The following is a 15907-nucleotide window of genomic DNA, read 5'->3' on the forward strand; positions in this document are numbered from 1 at the left end:
GGATAAAAAAAAAAGGCAACAGAAACAATCAGGACTACATCAGCAAATATCTATGATGGTTCGTATGGGGAAGTCTCATCTTATCTCAGGAGTATTATCTTTCTTTTGGCTATGGTGATATAGCCATTCATTCATTCATTTTCTACCGCTTTTTCCTCACAAGGGTCACGGGGGGTTGCTGGAGCCTATCCGAGCTGTCTTCGGGCGTGAGGCGGGGTACACCCTGGACTGGTCGCCAGCCAATCATAGGGCACATATAGACAAACAACCATTCACACTCACATTCATACCTATGGACAATTTGGAGTGGCCAATTAACCTAGCATGTTTTTGGAATGTGGGAGGAAACCGGAGTACCCGGAGAAAACCCACGCATGCACGGGGAGAACATGCAAACTCCACACAGAGATGGCCGAGGGTGGAATTGAACCCTGGTGTCCTAGCTGTGAGGCTAACCACTAGACCGCCGTGCCGCCCCGTGATATAGCCATCGAACACAATATTCTGTGTGTCGTGAAAGATCAGTCAAAACAGTCGAAAATAGCCAGTACTGAAAATATCTGGGATTGAATGAGTTAAGGCTGCCCGGCGGATGAGTGGTTAGGGCGCAGGCCACACAGTTTAGGCAAAAAAAAAATCAAATCAGCTCAAATGTGCATTTTTTTTTTTTTTTTTTACAAATAATCGATGGCTGCACGGCGGGAGACCTCACAGCTTGGAGACCCGAGTTCAATTCCACCCTCAGGCATCTCTTTTGCATGTTCTCCCCGTGCATGCGTGGGTTTTCTCCGGGTACTCCGGTTTACTCCCACATTCCAAAAACATGCTAGGTTAATTGGCCACTCCAAATTGTCCATAGGTATGAATGTGAGTGTGAATGGTTGTTTGTCTATATGTGCCCTGGGATGGGCTGGCGACCAGTCCAGGGTGTACCCCGCCTCTCACCCAAAGACAGCCGGGATAGGCTCCAGCACCCCCCGCAACCCTCGTGAGGAAAAGCGGTAGAAAATGAATGAATGAATGAATTAATAATGGGCCACATTTGACCACAAAACTGATCTTGAGGGTGTCCAAACCCCCAACAAGGCAAGCCACAGTATTTCCTTGATGAATGACAGGCTGAGTCGTTTGTAATGTGCTCAAGAAGTGACTGAAGTGCAGCACTATTTCCTCCAATCTGGAAGTACAACTTTCCTCAGCAACTATCTTAAAGTTAAATACAAAGACCTCCTCATGAAGGGCAAGGGGGGGGGGGTGTCTGGATGGTGATTGGTGGAATCCGGGATAGTAGTAGTGTGTGTGTAGGAAGGTGGGAGTGAGGGCAGAGAGGGGAGTATGTGAGACATCCGAATGAAAGACCATCTGTTCGGAGGGATGTGGGGGTCTGAGGGAGTCACACTTCCTGACCACTTCTGAATTATGTCAGAATGATGGCGGCACAGGAGCGAGCCCATCACTGCTTCCCCAAGAGGGCGGATCATCTTGTGCCAACATCCTGCTGCTATTGTCATAAATCGGCATTTTGTTCACTTGGGCGCTCCAATAACATGCAAGGATTCATGTTTCTTCAAGATCTCGGCCTTCCTCTCTTTCCGCTTTTTTTGGAGGGGGGGGGGGGGTGACTTGCGTCCACGGGGGGAGTGGCGACAGCATCATAATGACCAAGCCAAATATTTGTCTAGTCTATATTCTGAGAGCATAATGAAGTCCTTTTAGAGAAGGCATGGCTGGAATCTGGTCACTGATGTGAAGCCAGAGGGCGCCGCTTTCACTCGCCACTGATGTTTCAATCATTCCACTCACTGGTGGACCATTTCCAAGTCAATAAGAGTAAAAAAAAAAAAAAAGTAAGGGAAATGAACGGCATGTTAAAAGCATGATTTCACACCGCCGCACGCTGAATTAGACATTGGTTTACAGTGGGAGGGGCCTCCGGGGGTGGAATTTCACAGAGCGCAGAACACACAGAAACAGCAAGCTGAGCACACACCCTTTGCTATGTGTCCACACACTACATCTCCTGTGCTGACACTCGTACAGGTGTGCGCTAACTTCCGTGTGTGTTTCGGCCTTTTAGATGCTGCCAGCTTGCTCGTTTGTCAATGCTCTTCCTTGCAAGCCAAATATGTGTCTGCAGCACCGCTGTTACATACTCCAGCGGAGATTACAATTCCTCTGCAAATGGTATCACATCAAAGCATATCATAGCAATCCCCACTTTGGTTTGGCCTTTTTTTCTTTCACTTTCTGTCCCAAGTACACATTTTTTATTGTAGGATTTAAAAAAATCAAATGAAAGACGGCCTACATCGGAACATTACAAATGAAGGGCTTACAGCCACACAGACAAGGATGAAAAAGGTTAGCATAGCATAGAAAATATAATAAAAACGACCAGTACAGGGTGTACCCCGCCTCTCTCCCAAAGCCAGCTGGGATAGGCTCCAGCATACCCGCGACCCTAGTGAGGATAAGCATCATAGGAAATGGATGGATGGATAATATTTTTAAAAAAATACTTTATTCCTGTCATTTTAGAAATTTTCCCCAAGTTATTTTTTAAATTATGCTATGAAAATGACATTATTTTTCCTCATAATTGTATGATTTTATTGTAAAATTTTGACTCTTTATTGGTTTTTTTTTCATTTCTGCAGTTTTTTAAATTTCCAACCATTTCAACTTTCCTCTTGCAAATTTTCTTCTTCTAATTATGACTTTTTTCCATAACTCTAATACTCACAACTCTACATAATGTGCATGTATTACATGTGTTTCAAAAGGACATGTTTTGAGAAGACATGATTACCAAAACCAAGGCGCCATCATGCAACAAATCATAGCAATCCCCACTTTGGTTTGGCCTTTTTTCTTTCACTTTCTGTCCCAAGTACAAATTTTTTATTGTAGGATTTTAAAAAATCAAATGAAAGACGGCCTACATCGGAACATTACAAATGAAGGGCTTACAGCCACACAGACAAGGATGAAAAAGGTTAGCATAGCATAGAAAATATAATAAAAACGACCAGTCCAGGGTGTACCCCGCCTCTCGCCCGAAGACAGCTGGGATAGGCTCCAGCATACCCGCGACCCTAGTGAGGATAAGCAGCATAGGAAATGGATGGATGGATAATATCTTTAAAAGATTACTTTATTCCTGTCATTTTAGAAATGTTTTAAATCATAGTTATATAATTATGCTATGAAAATGACATTATTTTTCCTCATAATTGTATGATTTTATTGTAAAATTTTTACTCTTTATTGGGTTTTTTTTTCATTTCTGCAGTTTTTTAAATTTCCAACCATTTCAACTTTCCTCTTGCAAATTTTCTTCTTCTAATTATGACTTTTTTCCATAACTCTAATACTCATAACGCTACATAATGTGCATGTTTTACATGTGTTACAAAAGGACATGTTTTGAGAAGATATGATTACCAAAACCAAGGCGCCATCATGCGACAAATCAGTAGTTAAGACAGTCAGTGTGTAGGTGTGTTTTCATGCTGGGCGGGTGACAGAGGTTACCGGATGGTGGCGGTCAAGCAGACAATGGCGTGTCTCTCGCTGCACACAAGACCAGGAATGCTGCCCCTGTGGTTTTGTACTTTCCCCTTACAGGTGCATCAGCAACTTTCCTGATGCGGCGGGAGATGGTCATGTGACTTCCCTTCAGTCGCATTTTAGTACCTTTTCCTTTTAACATTTCTATCAAGTCTTTAGTGTCGTTTTTTTAGACTAAATCTTTTCCTTTCCTCCCCGATCGCCGTCCCACTTTCCAGCCCTGTCATTCCTCCACCGCAAGCATTCCCAGTGCTGACACACCAGCGCCGAAAGCCACCCAACAGCAGTGCCACAACCATAATAAGTATGTTCTTGTCTCATAATAATACCAGGAAAAAAAACATGCAAAAAAAACCCACCAGCGCTTTTGGGGGCAGGCTCGAAAAACCTGACTAGCCTGAAGCAAAAGTGTCCGCAACATACAAAGCAGAGTTTGTGTGAAATACACAGATGAGTTTTGGACCTTGTTGACTATTTGCTTATTTGAAATGTTCATTTGTGTTTGTTAAGCTCTGCCAGACTTCCACTTCACTTTCACACATGGCAGTGGCTTTCAGGCTTCTGAGGTTGTGTTTTTATGGGGATGCATTCACAAAAAGGGGGGGGGGGTCCAACATGGATGAGCTTTACTTGACCACAGAGCTTTTATGGCCATCCCACATCTCCTAGCCAGAAATATAATACAGTAAAAAAAAGCCCAACACCAATAGAATGTGACTTGAGTAAAAGTATACAGCATTTTTTTTGTCAACTCTGGCTTGTATTTCATCACTTCTTAGATTACTAGAAAATGTGACCACTTGCAGGGGGCGCATTCTCGCTAAACGTTCATTAAATATGCATCGCTACCGTAAGGCATAGAACATAAAAAAGAAATAAATAAAAAGACAAGTGATCTGATCTGTTGCCCACGTGTTAGTCCCTTGTTGTGAAAAAGACAGCCAGCCCCTTGTTCCACCCAGGCATTGAGTCTGTTAGGAATGGAATATTTTCCCTCCGCTGTCAACAAGCAGAAGGATGTCACAAAGTCTCTCTGTTATGAACCGAGGGATGGCATATGTTCCTACTGTTTTGAACAAGACATGTTTGGAGGCTGGTGGCATGGCGATCGAGTGGTTAGCACGCAGACCTCACAGCTAGGAGACCAGGGTTCAACTCCACCCTCGGCCATCTCTGTGTGGAGTTTGCATGTTCTCCCCGTGCATGCGTGGGTTTTCTCCGGGTACTCCGGTTTCCTCCCACATTCCAAAAACATGCTAGGTTAATCGGCGACTCCAAATTGTCCATAGGTATGAATGTGAGTGTGAATGGTTGTTTGTCTATATGTGCCCTGTGATTGGCTGGCGACTGGTCCAGGGTGTACCCCGCCTCTCACCTGAAGACAGCTGGGATAGGCTCCAGCACTCCCCGCGACCCTCGTGAGGAAAAGCGGTAGAAAATGAATGAATTAATGAATGTTGGGGGCTTGTTGATAGCAGAGGGGAAATATTCCATTCCCAACCAGTTCAATAGTTCAAGCTCAACCAGGCAGGTTACAGTACATTGGTGGCATGTCATGTGAGTGAGTTTTAGGGTTTCCGGGGGGGCAAGTGTAAAATGATGATAGCTGGGTGAAGTGACATTGGTAGACCTCATTCCCTGACATGCCGGACACCGCTATGACAGACCCATTAGCGTGTCTACTTCCAACTGATGCATTCCATGCGGTAATACACTAAACAGCAGTAGACAAGTTGAGATTTGAACCTGCAGGACCCAACCGGAACCTTCTTCTAGAACCACCCCTTTAAATTATGTATAGTAGGTGATCTAATTGAATGTTTTGGACTAAAAACACTGCTTATGAAGGCTTTGGCTTCTGGAACTCATTTGAAACATGCTACTTATGTAATGGTAGTGACACCCAGATAAATATAAACCATGAGAAACATGACTGCACCCAGCTTTCGGAACACAACCCCGGCTGTTTGTGCTAGCGTACGGCGAGCGAACGGTAAACATTGTTGTCCAAACAGCGTACGTCCTCGCAATGCATCAAAGAGCACACTTGTGTCCTTGCTCGGGCCCGCTCTGCAATTTAGGCTGAAGGCGTGGCCTGGTACCCACTGGGCTGTGTCCGCCCTGCGCACCAGTAATGACCCCTTCCCTATGGGAGTGTTTGATCTGGGCTGCCTGTGTGCTTCGGCAGAGCCTATTTCTGGAGCGTGGAGGGGGGGGGGGATAAAGGGAGCTTTCAGACTTGGTGCCAATGACCATAATTAAGCAGCTTTAAGGGGTGGCAGCGAGCGCACCGGCAAGCGCAGAGTTTGTAATTTGGACCAAAATGGGGGCAGAGTCGCCGTGGCTCATTGGAAGTGCATGGGAGGATCGGGTGGTGACCACGGCTCAAACTCAAGGCACAGCGTGTGTGAAGGCCATTGTAAAAAAAAAGCATGCTAATGACTTGTATCCATTAAGACTGGACTGACCCACAGCCTAAGGCTAAACAGCACAGAGGTCACTAGAGTGGACACACACTGTCCAAAATAAGTCAGGTTTATCTCTGCCGCTCTTTTTAGCACCTCTACTAAGTACAGAGCATAAGCTTGATCAGCACATTTCCCAAATTGCCCATTTTACCGCTTCAGTTTAATGTTATTGCATTAAAACACACAATTTTGGGGGGGCTGAGGTGTGTCCACTTCCAAGCAAAGGTAATTTTTATGTGTGAATAAGGCACAGGCATTGACAAGACATCTTGAATCATGACTCGTGGATTCGAAGTTCGCACCAGCACCCGGCCGTGACCCTCTTAACGTGATGGAAGCTGATCCAGGAGCAGCATCCTCTGAAAGCTCTCCATTTACGTTCCATTTACGCCGTGACTGAAACTGCTGTCACAAGGTGGATGTTGCACTCAAGGAACACAAATGGACAAATGTTTAAGTAAGCTGGGGACATCCAGCAGATGGTGCTTTTGGTGAAAAAGGGTACTTTTAATGAAAGAAGGCAAAAATGTACCACTTCCACACAGAGCAAGGGCAGATCTTTTTTTCATTCAGTCTCAGCCATGGCATGTCCGTCTCTGTCTCAGCCATGGCATGCCCGTCTCAGCCATGGCATGTCCACCTCCCGTCTCAGCCATGTTATGCCCGTCTCAGCCATAGCATGTCCACCTCCCGTCTCAGCCATGGAATGCCTGTCTCAGCCATGGCATGCTCATCTCAGCCATGGCATGCCCGTCTCCCCCGTCTCAGCCATGGAATGCTCGTCTCAGCCATGGCATGTCCACCTCCCGTCTCAGCCATGGCATGCCTGTCTCAGCCATGGCATGTCCGTCTCTGTCTCAGCCATGGCATGCCCATCTCAGCCATGGCATGCCCATCTCTGTCTCAGCCATGGCATGTCCACCTCCCGTCTCGGCCATGTTATGCCCGTCTCAGCCATGGCACGTCCACCTCCCATCTCAGCCATGGAATGCCCGTCTCAGCCATGGCATGCCCGTCTCAGCCATGGCATGTCCACCTCCCGTCTCAGCCATGTTATGCCCGTCTCAGCCATGTTATGCCCGTCTCAGCCATGGCATGTCCACCTCCCGTCTCAGCCATGTTATGCCCGTCTCAGCCATGGCATGTCCACCTCCCGTCTCAGCCATGGAATGCCTGTCTCAGCCATGGCATGCTCATCTCAGCCATGGCATGCCCGTCTCCCCCGTCTCAGCCATGGAATGCTCGTCTCAGCCATGGCATGTCCACCTCCCGTCTCAGCCATGGCATGCCTGTCTCAGCCATGGCATGTCCGTCTCTGTCTCAGCCATGGCATGCCCATCTCAGCCATGGCATGCCCATCTCTGTCTCAGCCATGGCATGTCCACCTCCCATCTCAGCCATGGCATGCCCATCTCTGTCTCAGCCATGGCATGTCCACCTCCCATCTCAGCCATGGCATGCCCGTCTCTGTCTCAGCCATGGCATGTCCACCTCCCGTCTCAGCCATGTTATGCCTGTCTCAGCCATAGCATGTCCACCTCCCGTCTCAGCCATGGAATGCCTGTTATGTTATATTATATCATATCATATCATATCATATCATATCATATCATATCATATCATATCATATCATATCATATCATATCATATTAGATTAGATTAGATTGATGCACGAAGGAGAATAAAAAGAAATATCCTGGCATCACCAATAGATTTGTCACTTTGAGTGAGCAGTGTTTGACACGTAAATTCCAGTCTTTTTTGTACAAATGTGTGTCTCTTGCAGGGCTGACTTTTGCCAGCCATTTTCTGCGAGGTTCAGCCGCCGTGGTGTCCGTCAGTCATCTGATTTGAGGTTTTTCTTTTTTGGAAGGTGAACCCCAAGAGGCCAACCCCCCCGATGGAGAAGCAGGGCGTGCAGTAGCAGCCTGACACCGCTGGGCGTGTAACCCGACACCCGACAGCTTCAGCGGCTGCAGGAGAGCCCACTTAAAAGGGAAAGGGATGGAAGCAAGCCTCCTTACTCCGTCGCCACCTCCGACCGAACCCCGGCACCCTCCACCCGCCGCACCGTCCCTCACTCCGGATAAGCCTAAATGAATGAAACACTGGGGAATATCCACACGCACGCCAGCGGGGAGACTCTGTGTCCAAACATCAAGTCCACCAGGATTTTATGTCGGGCTTGACAGGCTATAAGTCAACATGCGTTGTCCTTCCCGGAGCTTCACCCCGAGCTTTTCAGATGTGTGAGCGGCCACCGGTGTCTTGTGCCCGCCCTCGCCAAGGAGTCACGCTGTGATTGACGGATCAGGTTTTTGACTGCCAGGACAAATGAATACAAATGAATTTAGGCACCCAAAGGAGAGATTGCAAAACCTCTCATCTAGACACAAAGTAAGTTATTTCACGCTTTGTGTTTTGCTTTTATATGATGTGATTTTGGTGGGTGGGCAGGTGTTACACCTGGGATGGCTGCCATTTCACTTGACAACTAAGTTGGTTGCTCACACTTCACACTCTTTAATGCGTGGGCTATGTATTCAATTCCTTTGATTAGATTACTTCATCAGTGCAAATTGTCCCCCAAACATTCAGTCAAAATTGCACAGCAAATAAGCATCCAACACTTTAAATTAAAAAACAAAATCCCTGCTAATTACAATTCATTATCCAAAGAGTTGAAATGATAATTTCTTATTTTGAGTCAGTAGTCACCAAAAGCAACCAGTCACGGTGACAAAGTGTCCATCCAAGTTTGTCTTTTTATTTTTTTTTTTTTTAATTGCATGGTTGTGTTTGTGTACATCAGTCATCACATTTCAGGCAGATGTCAATCACCCGGGAAATCAATATTTTGAGGATGATCCCACAGTGAAACACGTGCAGTATCACCACAGCAAGGCAAATTCTAAATAATGTTCTTAAGCAGGAATAGTTGGTTGAGTAAACAGCCTTAGTGAGGAGATAAAAAGCCTGTTGTAACCCTCATCAACTCCTCTTAGTGCCGACTCATCCATAGGAATTTTCCACTATGTGTGTGTGTGTGTGTGAGCTAACAGGGCAGCGGGATCACCTTTGGGAAAAATCCTTCCAGGGAATGACTGACTGTGTGAGGCTCGCGAGCATCTCTTGTGTCTTGTGGCCCTTTAACATTTAACTAGCTGCTGTTTTAGAGATGGTACGGGGGTGGAGGGGTATGCTGGGTTTTTTTTTTTTGGAAAGGGAGATCATCCGGAATGAGAGAGTGATGGCAAAAACACACCGCATCCACAGGGAGAGGCATGAATGAAGCAGGAAGAGAGGATGTGAGATGTGGTGATGTACTGTAGATTGTGGATGTTATTATCATTATTTTCAATTCAATGTAGTTTCAATGTATTCTTTGTATTTGAAGTGGCTTAGCTTGATTTATCAACTTTTGGACCTGTGGCTCTCTTGGTCCACCAGTCCAGTATTAGGCCCTTTGACACTTTAGTTCTGCACTGGAGTAGCTTGTATCAGCACCTTGGTCAAGGCTCAAAATAACCAAGCATATTTTGTCTGTGGCAGAAACCAAAGCACGGAGAGAAAACAAAAAAAAAAAACACTGCAAGCTTTGGGGAAAACATGCAAACTCCACACAGTGAGGTCCAAGCTGGACTCGAACCAGGGACCGTCTTGTCAATGTCAAAACAAGCCCACTTGGTTCCGCAGTTTCCATTTCCCACTGTGCTTTTGTAGCATATGTAGCATGTTGGACTTTCTGATTTAACAGATGACAGATGGGGAGATCTTCTTGCCTTGTGTTTTGTCCACTCAGCTTATCTGAGAGGTCTCGCAGCTCACGGTTGCAGAGTTAAAACCACACATAGATTCATTTTCAGCAGCCGACCACTTTTACAGCCGCCACTGAAACCTAAATGATTGCCTGCCAACTTTCTCTTTCGAGTAGCTGATGGAGGAAAACGGGCCGTAAACACCCCTCGTGGTTTCAAAATGAGAAGGAACCTTCTTGCATGCTCCCAAGTCGCACAATCCCAAGGAGTCACATGATTGGAATTAAGCCTGATTAGCCACGATTTGTGCATGTAAACATACAACAATCATCGTCTTTCCCACATGTGTACTTGGAGGCCAGCGTCTGCCACAGCTGCTATGCACATTTCCTCCTCCAGTGTGTGTGTGTGTGTGTGTGTGAGTGTGTGAGACCTACGGTGGTAAACAGTGGCTCTCCCGCCCTGTCACCAGATCCCGATCCCCCACGAGCTCTCAGTCTGTCTGCACACCCGGATGTGGCAAGGCTGTTGGGGGGGGGGGGGGGGGGGGGACTACTTCTCCTGGTTTTCAGCCCTGCGTGTGTGCGTTGTTATTTTTGGGATGACGGCTGATGGGATCAAGTGTAGTATTTCTGTCTTACAAACCCACAATTTGAGAAGTGCTCCGCTGGGTTTTTTTTGTATGTCTTTTTGCTTTTTGACTTACAACTTGAGTGTTGTTTTTCATGTAGAAGCGGTAGCTGGGTTTTGGTGTTATTGGAAACCATGATGAAAATAAATGTTCCGTATAATTATCAGTATTCCTTAAATCCATCTTTGGAGGAGCGATGCTGGTTGTCGGTGGAGCCCCCCAGTGGCAGAAGCCAAAATGCAATGTTGGATCGCTTTCACCGTGTGACACCTTCTAACAAGCTCCTCTCTCTGTTTCATTCATAGGAGAGCCCTATTGCTCTGCACCGTTCTATACTGTACTTGTTACCTGGGACTTACGCAAGTACACTTTGAAGGTAAGACCTTTGCATCCGGCTGCATCCGTCCCTGGCTGTCTCACGCCTCCCTTTCACATTTATTGTTAAACCCGCTGATTGTTGCACAAGCACATGAGCACATAGCAGTGGGAATTGGGGCAGGGGTTGTAGCCAAGCACATTAGGTTGAGTCTCATACTCAAAGTCCCTTTCAAGAGCCCGAATGGCACGGTAACGCTGTGTCAAACACTAGAAGAGGAAGTAATGTGATTTGTCTGTATGGAACACAAACAAGTTTTGATCAGACCCTAATCCATCCTGTCTTATACCTGTCTTAGAGTTTATACCTGTTTTGTCACCTGACCCGACCAGTGGTTCTGGGGTGGTCCTCAGGTTATGTACGAGTTCTGTTCCTAGGCTGTGATGTATGTCGACTTTTGGTATTAGTCGTATCTTACCTAAATTATCCTCCTAACTCACTCACACTGTACACAGAGCAAATTCCACAAAGTAGGATTCAATATTAATAAGGAAATATTTGAATCCTTTGAGCATAGAAAACCTTTTACAATTATTAGAGCCCTCTAGACATGAAATAACACCCCTATGGTCTCTTTCACACTCCTATTAATCATTGTTTACAACGCATTGCTACAGGACGGCCGGCGCTCATAGCATATAGTAAGCTACCAAGCTAATTAGTTAGCCCCAGATTGGGGAGGAAGGACAAAGTAAGAATCCAAAATCCTACCACTTCCACACAGAATGGGAGGGGAAATTTAGTGTCGGACGTGCCATGTAACAACAGCGATCATTTATTAATTCATACATCGAGCCCTGATGTAGCGAGAGTCATAGTAAGGCTACTTCCCATCTGGGGTTTTGGATGGAATCAAACCAAGCACTGTGGATGAAATCACCAGCAATTTAAAAATCCTGGTCTTTAAGTCAGAAAAAGAAGACCATCCATTCATTTTCTGTAATTCTCACGTCTGCAGAAAAGAGGACATCCGGTCACCTGACCTGATATGAGTCACCATCAGCACAACGGCGAGGTTACGTTTTCAGAGGGAAAAATCTATTTTACATTGCCGTGTTAGGAAGCAGTGTTCTGTCAGGTCTCTCTCAGGATTCCTGGCACAGTGATAGGTGGAATTTTGTCTTGGCACTAAACTTGTCTCATATTGCGTGTGTTTTAATCAAAACTTTTTAATTTTGGTCTTGATGAATTATACCCAGAAGTCACTTTCCAATATCAGAAATGGCCAGTTGCCAACTACTTTCTATCTGTGTTTCTGTGTGTGTGTGTGCGTGCGCGTGTGTAGTCACATCTGTGCAACACACTGTACATCTAAAACCATATGGCTAATGTATGCCCCAGTCATAATAAAAGTGGTAGTCAAATAAAGACAACAGAAGTCTATGTGCAGCAAAGATACATGTAATGCAATAGCTGTCTCGCTGCCAAGTGCAGTTGTCTTACACCACAGGGGAGACCACACAGACAGGAAAATGTGGATTGGTATATGTTATACCCCAACTCAGTCTATATTATAAAGCCCTAATGTTTTTTGGTAAGCACAGAAAGTGGAAAAAAACCATAAATAGCTGCCTATAGACACTCCATCTTGCTGACTTTTCACTGTGCTTGAGGTCAATGTTGTGTGAAGAGATGTGTCTGCATCATTTGCACTCAATAATTCCAGATTTGACAGAGAATGTTTGTTCTTCTTATTGCATGATAACCCTCCGTGCTTCGAAGGATTACATTCCAGACTCATTTTTCAAAACTTTCCTAACTCTGCCCCCCCCCCCAGCCTTCTTAAACAAGTCTTGCATTGTACCGAGCTAAGCAATGCAAATGTTAGGATCCTGCTTTGTATCCTCTCATCTTTCCTGCTTTCCGGTGTCCGAGTTCTGTCCTGTTTTTTAACCATACACATGTCCCCATTAGACAGGGCCCGATGATCGCAGGTCAGGTCAAAGAGAGGGAACTCACAGACAAAAAAAGATGTTGAGGGGCCGGGGGTCTGACATCACAATTCACGCTGAAAGAGAAGCCGTGACCCTCGGCGATGAAACATTGAACACTGTCATGGCTGAATGGAATTCTGAAAAGTGTTTTCTTCGCTTTCAGACGTACTCGCTTGATGATTGTGGTCAGATTCTGCATGCCCGACTCGCTTTATTGGTGACGGGGTCAAAAGGGGAAAAAGATGCGGGAGGTGATGCTGATTATTAACCTCGTAAAAACCCTCAAACAAAGACTTTGTTTTGCTTTAGGAGGCGAAAACGTCCACAAACGAGACCTCAGGTCCATTAAATTTAATGGATATGGCACCAAGCAATAGCAGCACTATTCGTAGGTCCAAGACTACAGCCCATACATTTAGTTAAACCCGTTAAATCCCCCATGAGGGAAGAGATTTGCAAGTATGTGCAGTGGGCATTAAAAGGGCCATCATGAAAAAAAATCAATCATTGTTCTTTTTTTGTCTAGTCATTTAGTTTGGCTTGGAGTTGCAGTAGACGGCGGACACAAGCAATTTTGTGACCTCAGACTAGCAAGTTTATTTCTGTCTGACAATATTTTTGTTGAATTGCTAGTTAAGGTCGAGTGGTTAGCGCGCAGACCTCACAGCTAGGAGACCAGGGTTCAATTCCACCCTCGGCAATCTCTGTGTGGAGTTTGCATGTTCTCCCCGTGCATGCGTGGGTTTTCTCCGGGTACTCCGGTTTCCTCCCACATTCCAAAAACATGCTAGGTTAATTAGCGACTCCAAATTGTCCATAGGTATGAATGTGAGTGTGAATGGTTGTTTGTCTATATGTGCCCTGTGATTGGCTGGCGATCAGTCCAGGGTGGACCCCGCGTCTCGCTCAAAGACAGCTGGGATAGGCTCCAGCACCCACGTGACCCTCGTGAGGAAAAAAAGCGGTAGAAAATGAATGAATGAATGAATGCTACAGTTAAGGTTCAATTTCTGGACAGCTTTTCTTCCTTGCCTGAATGTATCTGCCGTGTATGAGACCATGTAGATTATGTTTATTATAGACTGTACCGTAAAATGGGGTTATAAGGGACGGTGGGGTAATAAGGGACAATTTTCGGGAAAATATTTTTTGAACCATATGTTCAAGAATATATGCTTCTTTGAGAAAAAAAAAACCCACAAAGCAGCTTCCTGTTTAACATGAAAAGGCAGAATTACATTTAAAACATTTAAAAATTGTCCCTTATTACCCCGCCGTCTCTTATAACCCCGTTTTACGGTATGTTTGGCTTGTTGTTCATCAATCTACCGCTTATCCGAGTTCAGGTCATGGGAGCAAGCCCAGACTTTGCGCTCATTGGCAACTTTAGCCAGCTACAGTAATCCCAGCGCCTCTCAAGGTGTTTCCAGGCCAGAGTTTGGACATCTGTAAGGGCATGTCCTATTCTTTTAATTTGACTTGGGGGAGTTAGGTGCAAGGTAAAATGAAATTATAAAAAAAAAACACATGATAAATACATCAACCTCTTGTTAAAGTGTGCCTCTAACACCCATTTCTCTTTGACGCAGATGTGGACATCCTCCAAAAGTTGGGGCTTAAGGGAGACAAGGCGTCGCGCTCCGTACCAGCTGGGGTCATTCCGTTCAGATCTGGGATCATCCTCAACCAGCAGGCACACATTGAAGGTCCACTGCACTCCATCTTCCCGCCGACATTCTGGACCAACGCAGCACTGATTCTGAGTGTGAGCTCACACCGGGTCAACAGTGCCTTCCTCTTCACCTTGCTGTCAGAGAAGAAGAAGCTTCTTCTGGGCTTGCAGCTTGTTCCGGGCAGTCTAGTCCTCCACACGGGACCAAACACTTCGGTGGCACTGCCCTACGAACCCCATGACGGCCAGTGGCACCAGCTGGCGTTGGGAATTAATGGACAGAGAGTGATTCTATATGCCTCCTGCGGAGAGCAGAGTGTTCATGCGGACTTTGGGTGGGACAGTGAGGAGGGACCGGCCCCGGAGCGCCAGGACTCCTTCCTGCTGGGGCGGTCGAGCCAACATCAAGCTTCAGTGCACTTTGAAGGAGCCATCTGCCAGTTTGACCTGATCCCTTCTGCCCAGGCAGCTCACAACTACTGCAAGTACATTAAGAAACAGTGCAGGGAAGCCGACACATACAGGCCTAACCTTCCACCCTTGCTGCCTATCTTACCACAACCAGCCAACGCATCATCTGCAGCTGCGCCTAAACATGGTGGCCGGGAAACAGCCAAGAAGGCTGCTGCACCAAATCTTGCTCGGAGTGTTGCAGCTGCTGCCTCTGCTGTCAGATATGTAGCCCCCACCCAAACAGTAAAACCCACCCTTGGGACCACTCCTACACCTTTGCTGGCGACGGTAATGCCAGTCACGGCACAGCTCGGCCTCCCCTCTCCTCCAACCAAGGCCAGAACTGAAACTGTCACAGCTCCACTCAGAACCACAGTACTCCCAACCCAACCACCCGCTACTAGACCAGCCACCTCTAAAATGACAAGTCCGACATCATCCAAACTTACTTCCCAAAAGCCTACTCCGCAAAGCGGTGACAAAAAGAACATTGTAGTAACGGAAAAGAAGAAGAAACCTACTTTCCCAGTCACCGCTCGCCCCAAATTTCCCAAGAAAAAAACAGACAATGTTTTATCAGATCAAAACCCACCTCTAAAGAAACCACAACCGACCGCAGCCAAGAAAACGCCCACCAAGCCCAAAGTTCCACCATCCAAAGCCACTCTTACCAAACCCAAGTTAAACCCTGTCAAAGCACCCCAGTCTAAACCAGCGGTATCCAAAGTGAACCCCTCAAAAGCAACCATCTCCAAGACTACTGCTAAAACCGCCAAGCCAAACCCCAAACAGGTCACCAAGCCCACCAAGCAAGCCAAAACCACCAAGGCCCCGGTTACCCCACGGCCTACCAGACCTTCGTATCATCTTGTAACATCACCTGCCACAGACGGCTTCCAGAGCTGGGAAGTGGCACCGACTCAGTTCTCCCTGCTTGCTGGCCCTGGAGGAGAAAAAGGAGAACCAGGCCCTTCGGTAAGAAGCCGGTGAAAGCATGGCAAAGAAAGACTGACAATATTGAGAATTCTTTGTGAAAAGTATTACG

At 46.3% G+C, this 15907-nt stretch overlaps 1 protein-coding gene across 1 annotated transcript in view; it reads left to right on the forward strand.

Annotated features, from left to right (window-relative positions):
* The first annotated feature begins 7982 nt into the window (after positions 1-7982).
* LOC131103521 (uncharacterized) overlaps positions 7983-15907 on the forward strand; it is a 56416-nt gene continuing 48491 nt past the window's right edge. The window contains exons 1-3 of the mRNA XM_058049858.2: positions 7983-8435; positions 10733-10803; positions 14327-15837. Of these exons, the coding sequence (XP_057905841.2) occupies positions 8383-8435; positions 10733-10803; positions 14327-15837 (1635 nt within the window). The 5' untranslated portion in view covers positions 7983-8382. The remainder of the gene's footprint in view (positions 8436-10732; positions 10804-14326; positions 15838-15907) is intronic.

The sequence above is a fragment of the Doryrhamphus excisus genome, linkage group LG10 (assembly GCF_037039965.1).
Source record: "Doryrhamphus excisus strain RoL-2023G ecotype Guam linkage group LG10, RoL_Dexc_Guam_v1.1, whole genome shotgun sequence".
Classification (NCBI taxonomy): Eukaryota; Metazoa; Chordata; class Actinopteri; order Syngnathiformes; family Syngnathidae; genus Doryrhamphus; species Doryrhamphus excisus.